General features: G+C 44.0%; 1 protein-coding gene across 1 annotated transcript in view; it reads right to left on the bottom strand.

Moving 5' to 3' along the window:
- The window catches only part of COL5A1 (collagen type V alpha 1 chain), a 505,662-nt gene that overhangs the window by 203,151 nt on the left and 284,399 nt on the right, over window positions 1–18,112 (bottom strand). Inside the window, exons 35-36 of the mRNA XM_068102230.2 lie at window positions 7,981–8,025; window positions 7,241–7,294 (exon numbers count right to left, since the gene is read on the bottom strand). Coding sequence (XP_067958331.1) covers window positions 7,241–7,294; window positions 7,981–8,025 — 99 coding nt within the window. The remainder of the gene's footprint in view (window positions 1–7,240; window positions 7,295–7,980; window positions 8,026–18,112) is intronic.

An 18,112-nucleotide genomic window follows, 5' to 3' on the forward strand; every position in this document is an offset into this window, starting at 1 on the left:
GGGAACCCCATGAAATGATGACATATTTACAAGGGCAATTTAACAGGTTTAACGTGTAAAAATGCAATCTTGTAATAAATCAGATATGAACAATATTACTGGGAGTTCGAGGAGGTATTTGTCATGAACCGCAGGTTCAATGTTGACCATCATTTTTTCTTAACACTTCCTCCAAGCCAAGTACCGAAGTATTTACTATTCCGCAACACGAGTCCTAATCAATTCATTTCCACCTCATGAGAGTTTGCAGCCTTTGTGTGAAGAATCAAATCTTCAAAGTCCCAATAGAAAACATTCACACATATTTAATCTGGATTATGGGCCGTGCCATTCTACAACTGTGCCCGTTTGAAGACTTGAGAGAGAACGAACAAGATGCGCTCTTCAAACGTTTCGTTGCGAAAGTCAAGGACGAGGATCACGGTGTGGGCATGTGCATCAACCTGCATGGAACCTTCCTTGTGTGTCGCCGTTCAAGTCCTCATTCCCACAATGCCGTAAGAAGCCACTGGAAGCATGCGTGGCATGACGTTGGGCAGAATCAACTCTTCCTTCGATGGGCCAAGCTGTCCGACTATGCAATTCTTTGCTTCATTTTTCCAACATCTCCCTTCACCTCCATCTCGTGCAATTTCCCCACCAGGTTGATGGAAAGCTCACAAGTGACGATCCGAGCATGCTGTTTGCCTGTGTACCTCAAAGACGATTTGGAAGTGGAGATGTGAAGGGCCTGTGAGAGGCCTGCAGTTTGGGAATAGACATGTTTGATGAAGTCTGGCGCTTGGGATTTATAATACGTCTCAGGTTGAGCAGAGGAATTAAATTCAACAATTCACCCTGGAGCCGTACCACCCAAAAATCATTTCCCTCACCTTCACCAAACTGCTTCCCTCAAATCTCAATATCAAATCTGTCTGAACCGCAATATTGAAATGCAGCATGCGGTGTTTATATGTACAAGATGTGTAAAAAAAATCGTATCTTTATCTATTCGTCGAGGGATGTTTGGATACATCTTGTTTGTATCATACCGAATATAAATACGACGTAAAAATATCTCGTAAAATATCTTTTTACAATTACATCCTCTTAATTTTTACCTTATTCCCTCCTATTATGTTTTTGTAAAGTGTCCAACTTCCCCAGTCTCTTCAATCTCATTACACACTTGAGGGCTTCAAGACAGCTGTTTACCACCATCTTAGATCAACCTCCATTAACCTCTCCGCCCCCCCCCCCCCCCCCTGCTCCAAGTCTAACTCTAATTTTCCAGTTTTTTCTTCCTGAGAGTTTGTAGTTGTATCCACGTTGCTCACCCCCTGTGTCTTCCCCGAAACATCATTCTTCCTTCTTCCCCACATCCTTCATTCACAAAGTCTCTCTCTATTTTGTCCCTGGTTCCTGATGTTGGTGTGTTTGCTCCTACCTGTCTTCTGTTACGTCCTGATCCATTCTATGTTCGAGCTCCACAACGAGCCTCGACACTCTATACAAAAAAGTGCTTTGAGATTTTGCTTCAAAATGAAAAAATTACTCCTGCTGCTGCTGCTACTTCGACTACTCACATTGGTAAGTACTTCAAAAAAGTAAGTCTGTTTTCGTCTCCCTCCCTCCTTATCTGTGTTAGTAGCGGTGGTTTCTCTTCAAAATGCTCTACTTTGTCTACTGCAGTTATACCCATGGACTTGCATAAATGAGGAAGTCGAGCGACATTAAACAAACAAAGGTGACACTTTTGTCTGCCTGAGCTTTTCTGCATCCTGAGTCCTCTCTATCTCTTTGCTGATGACTCCACTCTCTGCCGCTCCATTCCTCTTCCCTCAGATTGGCAGTCTGCTGCCTCCTCACTCTCTGAAGACCTGGACAAAATCACAGACTGGTCAAACAAGTGGAACATGTCTTTCAATCCTGACAAATCTCACACTCTTACTATGTCTCTCCGAAAAGATCGACTGGACAACCCTCCCATCTACTTTCTCAACAATCCTCTCCAAGAAGTTCTGTCGCTCAAGATTTTGGGTCTCACTATCTGCCATGATCTTTCTTGGGAAAACCACATTTCCAAGCTGGCCTCCAAAGCCAGTCGCCGACTGGGCATCCTCCGTCGTGCGAAGTCCTTCCTCGGCACACCTGAGCTCCTCACCACATACAAGGCTTTCATCCGCAGCTCAATGGAATACTGTTCTCCCCTATGGGCCGGTGCTCCTGCCTCACACCTAGCTCGGCTTCACGCTGTTGAAACCAAAGCTTTCAGAATTATTGGAATCTCCCGCGATGAAGCTATCTCTGAGGGCCTTTCACTCACTCACCGCAGGCAGGTAGGTGGTCTTTCTGTCTTCTACCGACTCCTCTCCGGCCTTGCACCCCCAGCTCTCTCTGTGCTCTGTCCCCCAAATATTCCTACAGGTCGCACAAGATCTGCCAGCAACCCTCTGATGGTTAAACTGCCAAAATCTCGGCTCTCTGCTCACCTTCACTCTTTCATTCCTCTTTTCTCCCGCCTCTGGAACAAACTCCCTCACTCCCTTCAATCCCACTCCTCCCTCCAGGTCTTTAAAACAGCTGTTCACCACCATCTCTTATCTTCCCCCATCCAAAACCTTGATCTTTTCTACCCCCGCTAATTCACCCCAGATCCACCTTGTTTGAAATTCCAACTTCTTTCCTGGAAGTCCTGGCAGTGTCCATATGTTTTATACCTCTCCCACTGCCCCCTTCCCATGCCCCCCCCCCCTCCCCCCAAAGCCCTCGCCCTCTCTCAGATCTCTCGATGTCTCCATGTCTCTCGGTCCCTGCTCTCAAATGTTGTGTTTGTGTCCTTCCCCCTCTCTCCCCATCTTGTCTACCGCTCCCGATGTTATATGTTTTATGTGTCGGTTTGTCTTTCTGTGTGATTAATGTTCGCTCTTTCACGAGCCTCGATCTTGTATACAAAAAAAAAAAAAAAAAAAAAAAAAAAAAAAACCTCTAAAGCCTCTCCAACAAAAACACTACTACAACTACTACTACTACTACTACTACTACAACCACTACCTCTACTAATACTACAACTACTGTTAGAGAATCATTCTCAGGTGAAGCTGAGAGATTGGAATGGATTATTAAGGATCCTATCTTTACATGGGAGAACTCTTTTACTGAAACAATTTGTCCTTCCCAAACTGTTGTTCAGGCTTTCTTGCATAAGTGTTCCTGATTGGTTTCTGGCTAAGATGCAAAGGACGTTGGTGGACTGTTTTTGGAATGGGAAGCATTGGGTATCTCGTGGAATCCTGAGCGTGCCTCTTGCTGAAGGTGGACAGGGATTTCCCTGCCTTCGAAGCCACTTTTACACCTTCAGGATACAGACAATTAAACGATACCTTTATGCGAACCCAACACCACAATGGTGCACGCTGGCATCGTACATTTTCAGTAAAGTGCTCTGCCTATGGGTATAAAAGCCAAATTTTCAGTATCAACTGCAAAAACATTTCCAGTGACCCATTGTCTTCTTTTTATCAGGAAATGCTGAAGGCCTGGTGTACAATTGAAATGACCAGAACAAATGGTCCCCACCCAGGAAAAGACCTGCTGGAAGAGCCGCTTTTCTTGAACCCTCAACTACAAGCCCCACTGCTAGCTTCCATCAGTGTAAGGAGAAAACTCGTGTTGAAAAATATTTCCACAGTGGGCGATCTCCTAAAGGATGGGAAGAATGGCATTCTCTCACCTGAGGAACTTGCAGCAAAGGTAGACCTGCAGACAACAAGAGTTCCTTTTATACTCCAAGAGTTAAAAAAATTTACTGCCTCCTGATTGCCCAGATTACCTGGAGAAGCCTTACGAAGGTGAGGAAGCTACGCAGGTTTGCCCTCCTACTTCCGTTGGTTTTACAATGAAACCGCATGGATGTGATCTTTTCCTTGCGCCACCTCCGCATAATATGAGCAGGGTCCCTGGCATAGCTTGGGTGTCCTCCTGTGACACATCAAGGAAGGAAATATATGGACGAGTAATCCACTCACTCCACTTTGTTACGTTAGCAAATCGTGTGGACACTCCATGGCGTGAGGTTCTTCTGCCTCCCTTGCCTGTCCATCCAAGTTGGGAATCTCTTTATCTCTCCCCAACACCAAAGGTGGTTGGGGACCTAAGTTGGAGGCTGCTTCATGGGACACTAAGTTCTGGAGTTCTCCTGCAACACTTCACAAACGCTCCTCGTGGATGTTGCTTCTGTGGGCAAGCAGAAACCATTTATCACATATACCTGCAATGTCCACGTCTTCAACCAATGTTTTTGCTGGTGAAAAACCTGCTCTTGCGTTTTTGGCTTCATTTCTCCTCAACACTTTTTATTTTTGGTCACCCGGTGAAGAAAGAGAGTCAATCACGGGATCTCTTGGTTAACTTTGTTTTGGCATCTGCAAAACTTGCAATATATAAAACTAGAAAGTGCAAGATTGAAAGCAATGTCGTGCAGTGTAGTTTTGTATGCCTGGGAACTTTGTTACATTCACGAATCACTTCGGAGTTTAAGGTGGCACAATATTCCCGATCTGTCTGGAGTTTTAAAGAAGTCTGGACAGTAAATAATGCACTTTGTAGTATTTCCCCACAAGGTAATTTGCTATTATTTGTTTAAAGGTGTCATTTTGGGGTTTTGTTGTTATTTTAACTCTACGTCTGTCTTGGTAGTGCTTTCTCTTTAAAATGTTCTACCTCGTCTACTGCGGTTCAAACCATGGACTTGCAGGGATGAGGAAGTTGAGTGACAATAAACAGGAAACTTATGTTTGCCTGAACTTGCCTGAGTCCTGAGCACAAACCTCTATTATCTTTCGAACAAAAGCACTACTACAACTACGACAACTACTACAGCTACGACAACTACTACAGCCCAATTATTCCCCCCCTTCTTGTGGGGTCAGTTGGAGAACGTTTTATTTGGCCCAAGGCCTTCACTAACTGGCTGGCCATGCCTGACGTTCAAATTAAGTTGAGTTGAGCAGGAATTTTGGAATTTCAACACAAGTTGACCTCTTCACAAGAATCACAACTTGACCTCTTCATAAAGCAGGTGGTTAGCCTTGCAGTAGGGTGATGTTTGGGTCACTTGTGTGTGCATAAAGTTATTTTGGAGGAAAGGCCATTCATATTGTACAAGACACATTGAGGTTATATTGTAAGTAACAGTAGGAAATCAAAACAGGAGGAAAAGGCCTTTCAGTCTATGATGCATGTGCCACACCACCACCACTACAGCAATCACATGAGACACATGGAGAACAGTTGAATTTGAAATATTTCGATACTCCATCAGATCCACCATAATCTCTTAAAAAGCTGTATGGTCCTGTTTTCTTCCAAGTAGCCCTACGTGATCTATCCTCAGGACCACAAAGTGTTTCCATTACTATGATGACCACTTCCTCTTCCCCCATCCCTCATCCCCATGCATTTCTGTGGTCAGACTCTCGGAGGTGAGCACTTTCTCAAACTTCTGGATCTCAAATTAAACTGTATCCTGTCTAATTGGACGGATGATATCTGCACTCTAGTCACCAAAGCCGACCGCTACCTTGTGTTTTTTTAGCAAGGGTAGGTCCTTAATCAAGTATAATGGTATTAAAGGATTTCAATGATTTCCCATGAAATAGAGCTCCCGACTACACACTATTGCTGTTGCTTCAATGTTTCCCCTCCTTGAAACCATGGAAACTAAGGCCCTCTATGGCATTAGTGGCCTTGAAATATTTAACCAGCCCTGTGTTGTGGTCTTATTACCTCTCCCGCCAAAGGTGGACAGAGGTTATGTTTTCACCCCTGTCTGTGTGTCTGTGTGTCTGTCTGTGAACAGAGTATCTGAAAAAGTTGTGGATGGATTCGGATGAAACTTGGTGGATGAGTTGAGTAACTGACAAGAATAAGCCGATTAGATTTTGGATGTCTGGATCCAGATCCAGCCCATCAGTGGAACTCCTCTCCTCACACTGTGGGGCCTCCATGCAGAGACAAGTCGACCTAATGCATTATTATCTGCTTGTTGACAGACTGTCTGTTTGTCTGTCAGCCTGTCACCAACCATTTTTGTGCTCTTATCGAGCCTCAACATCTGTGTTTAAATTAGAGACAATACCATGCAGATACGCATGTGCAAGTAGGTCGCTGGCCTCGAGTTTAATGACATTGCCAGTGGTGAGGTGGTCGGTTCTCCCCCCGGGTTCTGATAAATTGTTCATGAAAAATGGTGTCTGTTAGTCAGGAGTGCTTGCTAAAACAGATATGATCAAACCACTACGACCTCTGGTGTTTGATCATTACGAGTAGGTTTGCGTGATGAAGAGGAAGCCTGGAAACTCTGAAGGATTACAAATAAGATCTGTAAAAGCACAGATGTACTTTAATGAAGCCAATACCAAATTAAAGACACACGAGATGGTGTCAATGATGAGGAGTGATCACCCAGCACCCACATCGATTCTTCATCATGAATACAAGGTATGATTACAACTTCAAATAATAAACATCGAAGGGAGCTGCCAGGATAGGCTTGTGGTATGTGCACTCACCTTTGAGCTATCTAGCCTGGGTTTGAATCCTGACCCACCTAAAAACTGTCATCCCAGTGTTTCGCAGGCAGGGTGATTCATCATTGTGTGTGACGTCCCATTGATGGACTTTAAATTGGGTGTTCCACCTGATGGCATTAGTTGGTGGACTTTGAAGATCTCACGGTGTCCTTCGTGAAGAGTAGGCGGGTTATCACCAGAACCATGAACTAATTAAAATCACCTGCTCCACCTTACAGGATAGCACAGGTGTGTTCTCAACGATGATGCAAACCCGCAGCAATGAGCTGCATATGAGACAATGGAATAGACTTGGCTAAAGTGGAAATAAGTTAAATTTGGTTGACAGGTTAATTAAGGCAAATAAGTTGTCATCATACTTCTGGAAATGTCGACAGTAAAAGAGCACGAAGACTCATGAGAATCCTATGATGAGCTATAAGCAAAAATGAATAAATTAACTAAATGTAGAAATGCCAGAGCTGTTCACTTAAGCTGCAGATTTACTGAGTTTTCAGTTACCAGTTTCAGCATGTGGGAATAATTACAGAAACTCCAAAAATTCACAAAACTTATAATTTGAAATAGGAAGGTCTCCAAGTGTAGGTGGTGTTTGCAATGTGGGGAGATGTTATGTTCAGAGTGCTCACCGGTGTGCAAAGTTACTGATGGTGTGTGAATAGACTCACCGGAGGGCCCTTGGGTCCTGGAAATCCAGTTGGGCCTTGAGAACCGAGCTGTCCCTGTAGATAAAGAAATGATGTGAAAAGAAAATGTTTGTTCTGAAGATAAACGTAGAGATCCATGCAGACCAATTTAATAATTCAATTTTTACCTTAATGAGAATGAATTATACTTTGTGTTCAAAATCTATGTGGTCCTGCCTTGCAAAGAGGTTAATGGGATTCATCTTCTCAAAGGAGGACCCAAGGGTCTTATAAAGCACGTTATACTTCCCTAATACAAAGTCTGCTTGCTATTCATGTCGAAGGGACGAATAAATAAATAAATACAAGGAGTACACATTCAGGTTCAAATAGCTGACAAAAGACTGTGGACACAATGGAGGCATCAACAAATGGAGGTTAATCCAGTTCACAATTCCAACATCTCCATACCTTTCACTATCTGCTGTTCTGTTATAACAGATGAATATTCGAGAGTGTTTTGGGTTTTGACATTTATGATAAGCTTTCTGAAATCCATTTTCTCAACGTTTCTCAAACGTCATTCACAATGAATGATTTAATGAATGAATGCTCTTCGATACAGCGAAAAAATGTTTTACATATTTTCACAACCATGTGGGGCTTTCCCAAATTTCTGTCTGACGAAAGTACAACACATCGGTCATTGCATGGTGCACCTGCCCCGCTTGAAGCAGACTTCAGGGGTTTTTAAGATAGGTGAACATGAAACGGAAACATACCCTCTCGCCAGGTGGACCAGAAGATCCATCAGGTCCTGTGTTTCCCTAGAAACGAAAAGGCAGGCACAAAATGATCCCGACAATCCCATATTCAGCACATTCCCATCCCTACACCCACAACTGTCGTACAGTTTCACAAAGAATAATTTGTTACCGACACTGTACCTCTCGACTGTTGGAGCTAGATGACCACAATCCTCCACTGCAATAAATATTTATCACCATATTTTCAACATCTCATTACCAATTATTCATCCCCTTATGGCATATCATAGCTTATGTCCAGGTCTAGCCACAGGCCCTGCATTGTAAATCAATTTCTCTTGCTGATGAAACCTTCAGCCAGAAACAAAAAGCAAGCTTGGAAGAACTTGCATTTTGACTTTGGGGCCAAAATGTATGCGTTTATCGCATGATCAGATCAAGGTGTATGTGTATTATTTGGACGAGCTTTACCATGTACCTTTGTTATTGGACGAATGTACAAGCGTTTAGACAATCGAGACTATAAACTAAAAAGCCGATAAGTGTAGTGTTCCACCTGTCGACCAACGCAGAAATATACAATAGGATTCATGATCAAGAATTGTTTTCTATTCCAATAAGATTATGTTAATAACAATGGGAAGAATTTGTAATTTGATAAAAATAATAACAATTGGTTCCGCTTCCGGTTTCTCGATCGAAGTGGCGTCTTTTGTTCTCTGTGGGCATCAAAAGTTAAGTATTTTTCCATTCATGTGTTTGTCAAATTTCCACTCGTTATTTTATCGTCTATGAGTTATTGTTTGTTTCTATTTAGTTTTGGTTTGAATTTCCTGTAACTCGTAATTAATTAATCGTTTTCTGTTTGCTCCGCGTGCGCGGCCTTGTAACCTGAGGCTTCCCCCTCAGTGTTTGTTAACTTAAGTTCCTTACTTTGCTGTATTGCATGGTTCTTAGATTTGTTCCCTTCTCGCCTGAACATCTACTCTTTGTCTAACATTTTAAATCCCCCCCCCCCCCCCCAAAAGCATTTATTTCCTTTTCTCCACGTGTGCTGTTGTCTCATCTTGTGCTTTGCTCCACGTACTTCTCTCCACGTGCTTCTCTCGACGTGCTTCTATCCACGTGCTTCTATCCACGTGCGCTGTCTTTCCCCGCCCCCATTATCTCCCTGCCTTCCACCTTTTCCCCTGTTCACGTGACACATGGTTGTCCCTCCAGGCTTCCTCTCCCCGTCGTCGGTATTTTGTGAATATAAGATTGTTTTTCACGGCTTTGTTTAAATATTATTTAAATATGTTTAAACTTTCCCCTGCAATGTTTTATTCAGTGGTATATTACAACACACTGTTTTTATTCCTATTTAAAAGGCTTTTTTCAATTTCCTCTTCAACTCATTCCACTTAAAAAAAATTTTCAATCTCTTACAATTCTTCCTCACTACATGCTCTAAACTCACCTTCATTCCACCCCTCCTCTATCATTCTTAAACGGATCGCTAACTTGAAAATCACAATAGATCCAATTTGTTATAAATGTTCGTTTTTCATTAATCATCCACTTTCTAAACTCCCCCCTCACACCTCCCCTCCTAAACTCCCCCTCTCCCCTCCCTTTCAATTCTTTCCCCTCGCCCCTCCCATCCAAATCTCCCCCCTTGCCCCTCCTAAACTCCCCCCTCACCCCTCCCCTCCAAATCTCCCACTTTGCCCCTCCCCTTCAAAAAGTCCCCCCTCTCCCCTCCCCTTCAAAGCTCCCCCCCAACCACTCCCTACAAATCTCCCCTCCTACCATCCCTCTCGAATTCTCCCCCCTCCCCCTACTCCTCAAAGCTGCCTCCTCCCCGCTTCCTCGCCCTTCCAACTCTCACCTCCATCTCCTCCAACCTTCTTCCTCGCTCTGCCCCCCACACCCCTCAAACAACACCTCACTGTGCCTCACCCAATCACCATCAAACCTTTTGTCCTCCTCATCCTTCCCCTTCTTGTAACTCTTCTGTAATCTCTGACACACTATCAACAGCTCTCCCTACCTCCCCCTCTCATTCTTCATCTGACCATACCCCTCCCCTCCCCTGTCCTGCACCCGATGCTCCCACTCTCTCTTAATTAACGGTATGGACCTTAAACATTTGGGGTGGTGAGGTCTCTTTGCTCAAACCTGATTGATCTCTCCATACAGGTTGCTTCTGACAAACCAGACATAATCTTACTATAATTCACCAAATGTCCGTCTGTCTGTCTGTCCGTTCGAAGGTGAAAACTGCTGAACCGATCGCAAAGATATTTTCGGTGGATAATCCTGGGATCCCCAGGAGTAAAATAGGCTATTTAGTTTTCCCAATTTCAGCTTTAGTCTCCAGCATTCTCAGGTTTGGACTCCCGCATAACATTCGCGTTCGCACGACGTTCATTGTGACGTCTTCTTACGTCGAGCAACGGTACCCGCCCTATGGGCGGGGCTTCAATTGGGAGGCCCAAATGAAAAGGCTAAATATCAAAAATTGAAAGCTTTTTTTCTTTAAAACGATTTATAGAAACGTCCGTTAAATCTCGATCGGTGTGAACACGATTATCGATCACCATTTGAAACACGATGGAATAATATTTACCGATATGAACAGTGATGTGACTTTTATTGAAATTCTAAAGATACTGTTTAGATTTTGATGATTTGTGTGTGATGTGATTCAACAGATGTTTATATGAATCGTTTAAAATAAAAAAAGCCTTCAATTTCTGATATTTTGCCATCGCCATATGCAGATTCGCCACGGACCCACGATCGATGTTTCTATACGTGAACGTACCCGTTTGTTTGCGAACGGGTACGTTTTTCATGGAAGTCCTTCACAAACTTGCTGTCCATGTCTGACGTGCGACTGAAGGTGCTACAGGAATGTGGAATTTATTGGTTTCATGCTTTAGCATTCACCGTATTCTGCATTGCCTGTTTGCTCCTGGCCTCCCACCCGTGCGTAGCACCGGTATTTCTCTAGTCTGCTTAACATAAACTTTCCTCCTTCAAGATGTCTCTGATTCCTTAATATCTCTTCCTGGTTACTCCCTCCTCCGGTATGATAGACCTGAGCCTCGTCCTGGTGGTGGGGTTGCTATCTTTATCAAAAACTCTCTTCCTCACAATCCTTGCACTGCCCTCTCTCCACCCCACCCCCAGGAGTACCTCTGGCTACGGCTTCCTCTCCGCTCCCACCTTTTGTTCATATGTGTTTTGTACCGTCCTCAAACAGTGATGTCTCCATTTACATTTCGCTGTCTGACAACATGGACCAACTTCTATCCACTCATCCCAACTCTCTCTTCCTCATATGTGGCGACTTCATCTGTCATCATGCCAGCTGGCTGGGTGTGGGTTCCTCTCTCACCAGCCATGGCATCTCAGCAAAGGACTTCTGTGACTCATTGGGACTGACACAATCTGTCAATTTCCTGACCCGCATCTCAGTCAGTGGAGTATCTTCTCTTCTAGACTTGGTTATGACAAACTTCCCTACAAATGTCTGCTGCTCTTCTTCTGCTCCAATCGGTTCTTCTGATCATGTGCTTGTTAAAATGGATAACTCTCTGGCCATTCTCAGAGAGCCACCTCAGCGTCGACAAGTCTGGCATTTCACTCGGGCCGACTGGCACGGTCTTCAAGCAGCCATCAATCATCTGGACTTGTCTCCCATCTCTACTGCCTCTGACATCAATTCTTCCTGGGAATTCTTCCAAAGTAAACTGCTCTCTCTCATGCACAGATTTATCCCATCTCGTCTTCAGTTGTCTTACCCTTCCTCCCGTCCATGGTACACGGATTCTTGTGGTGTGGCTGTTGCCCAGAAACAACTTGCCTTCGTCTCTTGGAAAGCAAATCCAATGGAAGGAAATCTCATTTCCTTTCACAAAGCCGGAAACAAGTTAGTGTCCACCCTTAGGAGAGCCAGGAAACAATATCTCTCCGTTCTCAAGACCAAACTCTCTTATCTGTCTCCCTCTTCCAAATCCTGGTGGCGTCTGGTCAAATCTGTTTCTGGTGTTTGTTCCCCCTCCATCCCCTCCCTTACCTCAAATGGCTACACAGCTGACTCCACACGTGAAAAAGCTGAATGCCTCAACTCTGTGTTTGCCTCTAAATCTTGTGTCCCAAACCCATCCCTCTCTGTACCCACCGTACCCAGTCGTACCCAGCTGCTCCTGGACTCCGTGTCCTTTCCTCCTGACAAGGTGGAAAAGTTTATTTCAACCCTCGACTCTGATTCTGCAACTGGACCTGACGGCATCAGCCCATGGGTCCTAAAATCCTGTGCTTCCGCTCTTTCACTCCCTCTCTCTGTTCTCTTCACCCTCTCTTTTGCTCAAGGTCAACTGCCATCTGCTTGGAAATCAGCCAACATCACTGCTTTACACAAAAAAGGTGCAAAAACAGATCCTAGCAACTACAGACCAATCAGCCTTCTCCCAATTATCAGCAAAGTCATGGAATCCATCATTGCTTCGGATATGAAATCTTTCCTCTTCTCCAATGGCTTGATCTCTGATCATCAATTTGGTTTCAGACCAGGTGCAGCAGACATGCTGCTTCTGCTGTCTCAACAATGGATGGAGGTCCTCAATGCCAAACAGGAAATTAGAGCTGTCTCCCTCGACATATCACGTGCCTTCGATACGGTCTGGCACCCCGCTCTGCTCACCAAACCCTCCTCCTTTGGTATCCATGGAAATCTCCACGCATGGCTGGCGGATTTCCTCTCTAGTCGTAGTCAATGTGTGGCCCTGAATGGGTTTCTCTCATCTCCTCTTCCTGTTCAGGCTGGAGTTCCCCAAGGCAGTGTTCTGGGCCCTGTGCTTTTTCTGGTCTTCATCAATGATCTCTCTGACTCTCTTGAAAATCCTCTCTATCTCTTTGCTGATGACTCCACTCTCTGCCACTCCATTCCTCATCCCTCAGACCGGCAGTCTGCAGCCTCCTCACTCTCTGCAGACCTGGACAAAATCACAGACTGGGCAAACAAGTGGAACATGTCTTTCAATCCTGACAAATCTCACACTCTTACGATGTCTCTCCAAAAAGACCAACTAGACAACCCTCCCATCTACTTTCTGAATAATCCTCTCCAAGAAGTTCTGTCCCTCAAGCTTTTGGGTCTCACTATCTGCCATGATCTTTCCTGGGAAAACCACATTTCCAAGCTGGCCTCCATAGCCAGTCGCCGACTGGACATCCTCCGTCGTGCGAAGTCCTTCCTTGGTACACCTGAGCTCCTCACCACATACAAGGCTTTCATCCGCAGCTCAATGGAGTACTGCTCTCCCCTGGGCTGGTGCTCCTGCCTCACACCTAGCTCGTCTTCACGCTGTTGAAACCAAAGCGTTCAGAATCATTGGAATCTCCCGCGATGACGCTATCTCCGAGGGCCTTTCACTTACTCACCGCAGGCAGGTTGGTGGTCTTTCCATCTTCTACCAACTCCTCTCTGGCCTTGCTCCCCCAGCTCTCTCTGGGCTCTGTCCCCCAAATATTCCTACAGTTCGTACAAGATCTGCCTGCAACCCTCTTATGGTTAAACTGCCAAAATCAAGACTCTCTGCTCACCTTCACTCCTTCATTCCTCTTTTTTCCTGCCTCTGGAACAAACTCCCACTCTCTTCAATCCCACTCCTCCCTCCAGGTCTTTAAAACGGCTGTTCACCACCATCTCTTATCTTCCCCAATCCAAAACCTTGATCTTTTCTACCCCCGCTAATTTCACCCCAAATCCACTTTTTTGAGGTGCCGACTTCTTTCCTGGAAGTCCTTGGTGTCCTTGCGTTTTATGCCTATCCTGCCTCCCCCCAGGCCCTCTCCCTCCCACACATTTCCCGATGTCCCTGCTCTCAAATGTTGTGTTTGTGTGCTTCCTCCCCTTCTCTCCCCATCTTGTCGACCGCTCCCCTTTTTATATACTTTGTTTGCTTGTTTGTTTGATTTGTTTGTGTGATAAATGTTAGCTCTTTCACGAGCCTCGACTCTGTATACAAAAAAAAAAAAAAAAAAAATCCCTGAAGTGAATCGATTGACGATCAGAAGAGAGGAGGTGTTCGTCCATGGAGATTTTACGTGGCAATTTATTTTAAAATTTCTAATCCTGGATTCCGCAGGCTTGGAAAGATAAACAGAATTTAAAAAAATAAAACACCCTCTATATTTTCTTTAATTAAAATAGCTTGCCAGCCGAAGTATGTTTGGATATTATTTTTATTTTTCAATTTTAACTTGATTAACCCAAAGTGTATAGCAGAGGAGACCGTACAGGCGGTTAAGTGTGAGACCTAGTGAAGTGGAAATCATTAGGGCAAGGTGAGGTTGCATTGGTGCAAGGTGAGGTGAGGAATTAATAAACTTCCAGTGGTGTTCAGAGTATATCGATGTAAATGAAAATAAAAGGAATCAAAGATATTCCCATCTCATTATCGTTTCTATACCTATAAACGGTACCTGGAAGTTATCGTGTTCTTCATTGTTTTTTAAATTATGCCTCTTCCTCTTTCTTCCTCCGCTGTCCCTGTTTGTTTGTTCTCTTGCTTGCAACCACCGTCAGTACTTTGCCGTTTTACCCTCTGAAACGTCACTCTGCCAAGAGCCTCGACGTTGTTTACACAAACGAGTGGTGCAGTTTGCCACTGCCATCGGTTTTATTTTTACTCGTTTGCCATGCTTGGTCTGAAATTCATCCCAACCTTTTCCAGATGCCACCAGGCAGCACTAATTGTGACCACATTGATGCATTATCCTTTTGGCAGCAACTCCTGCCAACCATCGAGTTCACATCGCTGCTGAAATGCTCCCGACAAAAAAACCAGGCAGACTGACCCAAACACGAAACTACAGGCAGAGTCTGCAAAAGCAGTTTCCTGGAAAGGTAAAAAGAAAGGCTGGAATCTGCACTGTATAATTGTTATGAGGCAGGTAATGAAACGGCACAACGACACACATCATTGTTACATACAGGTCGAGTTCTCAAAAACGTCGACCAGGAGATTTTAAGTGTCGGAGTGCGTGAGCAGCGGTTCAGTCAAATAATACATTTAACAATGTGTACAGTACATAACGTTACTGTTTTTGAAAGATTTATAGTTACCTTTGTATTTGCGTGAATCGCACGTGACTGTTAAGAAGATTGTATTAATCCAATAAAGTGGCGCAAATTGACTAGAAGAAGTCCGAGTTGATGCACTACATGGATGACCACAAATGTCTTGCAAAGGAGAATCACATTAAACTCAACACTAAAGAACCACCTTTGGAGGCCATTTTTCCCCGCAGAGCAGGGGTTGGCCTTTTTCGAGCACCGTGGTCCCCCTTTTGAAGCAATGTTTTATGGCCGGATGCCCTTCCTGCCACCAACCCTGTTGGTCGCCTCTTGCGACTCACAGAGAATTACCAGTGAGCTGGTACTCGATTTGCCGACCTCAGAAGGATGACAGGCTGAGTCAACTCCCCTGGCATTAATTCAGCGATCGACCGGGATTCGAACCCAGGATCGTGGGATCCTAGGATCCTGGGTTCGAATCCCGGTCGATCGCTGAATTAATGCCAGGGGGGTTGACTCAGCCTGTCATCCTGCCGAGGTCCGCAAATTGAGTACCAGTTCACTGGCAATCGCCTCTGTGTCGCAAGAGGTGACTAACAGGGTTGGTGGCAGGAAGGGCATCCGGCCATAAAACATTGCTTCAAAAAGTGGACCAAGGTGCCCCAAAAAAGGCCAACCCCTGCTCTGCGGCGAAAAATGGCCTCCAAAGGTGATTCCACACACAAACAAACAGACAGACCCAAATGCAATAACTTCTACTCTGGCGAGGTTAATTACATCCCAACCCATATTTACGACCCATATAAGAAGTGATGTCAAGTGGGTGACAGGAAATCGGTCTACCAAACGTCAGGTTGCCAAATATACTTCCTACTATGCCTGAAAATGGGGCCTAATTGGGAGGTTTAAAAAAATGGATTCCAGCCAGAGGATTTATTTCCTACCAGGAGTGGTGGGGGAGGAGGGGGAGTGAGTAGGGGAGACGGGATCTCCAAACAAACGGGAGACTCCTGGTAAAATGGGAAACACGACAGGCTTGGAAATGGAAGGCCTTGTTAATACATAATTCTGCCATCTACGACAAGGATATCATTGTACTTCTTACATGAATTACAAGGACATTTGTAGACAATGGACATATCAATGGAGAATTTGGCCAAGGGAACACCAAACTGGTCAATCCAGAGTTACTGTTGATAAGGAGTTGTCATTCCATCTTGATAATGACCGAATGCAAAGATCGTTTTTTACAGGAGCAAATCAGCTTTCTGTGGACATTATTATGATCATCATCGAAATAACTTTTTTTATATTCCTGAATGGTATCCATATAAGATATACATCGTCCAAAAATGGACCACTTGCAACCATTTTTACTATTCATTTTAATAGTTCGGAAAACGAAATGGCCAAGGTGCCCAAGGGAAGGGAATTGACAGGTGGATGGAATTTTGAATGCAAATTGCATTTTGATCCACAACCGTCACACGAGGGACGATCAAAATTCGATACGAGTGGACATCCAGGGCCTTTCAGAAAACATTCACGAGGAGAAGATTGATTCGGTTGATGATTAATTTTTTGAAATATAAATGGTCCTTGGTTTTTTTGGGGTTTTTTTTCTCGACAGAAAGTTTCGATCTTCAACATCGGATGGGAAAAGTAACGACGTCAAGGAAATAGGACAAACATATGGTTCGGCCACATGACCCATAGTGGATAATTATCCACGATCAGTTCACTTCCACAACCTGTATGGCTGTGTGAGCATCTTGTGTGAGCACGACGACATCTGTTGCATTACAAGCAATGTGAGGTTAGAAATAAAATGCGAAGAAAGTGTTTCATGATGAATTATTTATCTGCTGCCACATTGCTTAAACATACGTTCATCTCATTCGTCTACATCAATGCAGTGTTCGGCATCCACCATTTTGTTCCACTGCTATTGCAATATATTGTACTTTTAAAAAGTTAAATGAGTGTAATTTGGAAAATCTAAAGTCACAAATCCTATTGGCCACTGAATGAAAGGTAGATGTGCACAATTGTATTGACATTTATTAATGAGTGAACATATATATATATCTATATATATATTTAAAAACAGGAATCAAATTCCTGCATGGGGCTAAGTGTGAAAAACTCTGACTCAACACGGGACTCGAACCAAGGACCTCCATCACTTACGTGGTGACAGCCCACTGCACTATCGAGCCAGCCGAAATCTCCTCAGAATTTTCCACACTTAACACTGCGAGCTTTATAATGGCCGATGTCTTACGTGCCTGCAAGGCAGACCCCGGGTGTGAGTGTAAGTATATGTATATGTATGCATATGTATGTGTATGCAAGTATATGCAGAAGTGCATTATTTTTTATGAACAGGAATCAAGTTCCTGCGTGGGGCTCGGTGTGAAAAACTCTTACTCAACACGGGACTCGAACATATACATAGATACGAGCTTGGCTCGGCTCGCTGCGCTCACCTCACCGAGCGTCGTTACTGAGGAACGGGCTTATTTTAGCTGAGGACAATGACTGTACCTGAGTTGCTGTGTTGTCATGATTTACACCAATCATAATACAAACAATTACTTTGCACAAATATATTTGTTGTGTTTGTGATATTTCATTTTTAAAGGCAATTTAGGTTGAATGTTTTTTTTTAAAGAAAGAACTCCTCAGCACATACATAGGGGAGGGGTAGGTGCAGACTGGAAGTTTGGGACGATTACACCTCACCACACATACTTAAAAATACCTCACCACCACAGAATTTAAAACACTTCACCACCACATAATTTAAAAGACCTCATCCCCCAAGTAATTTAAAACACCTGACAGCCATAAAACACGTAATAAAAACACCTCGCCACCACGAAATTAAAAACACCTCACCACCACGAAATTGAAAACACCTCACAGCCATAAAACACGTAATAAAAACACCTCACTAGCACAAAATTAAAAACACCTCACAGCCATAAAACACATAATAAAAACACTTCACCACCACAAAATTGAAAACACCTCACAGCCATAAAACACGTAATAAAAACACCTCACCACCAC

This window comes from Myxine glutinosa, chromosome 13 (assembly GCF_964187855.1).
Source record: "Myxine glutinosa chromosome 13, kmMyxGlut1.1, whole genome shotgun sequence".
Lineage (NCBI taxonomy): Eukaryota > Metazoa > Chordata > Myxini > Myxiniformes > Myxinidae > Myxine > Myxine glutinosa.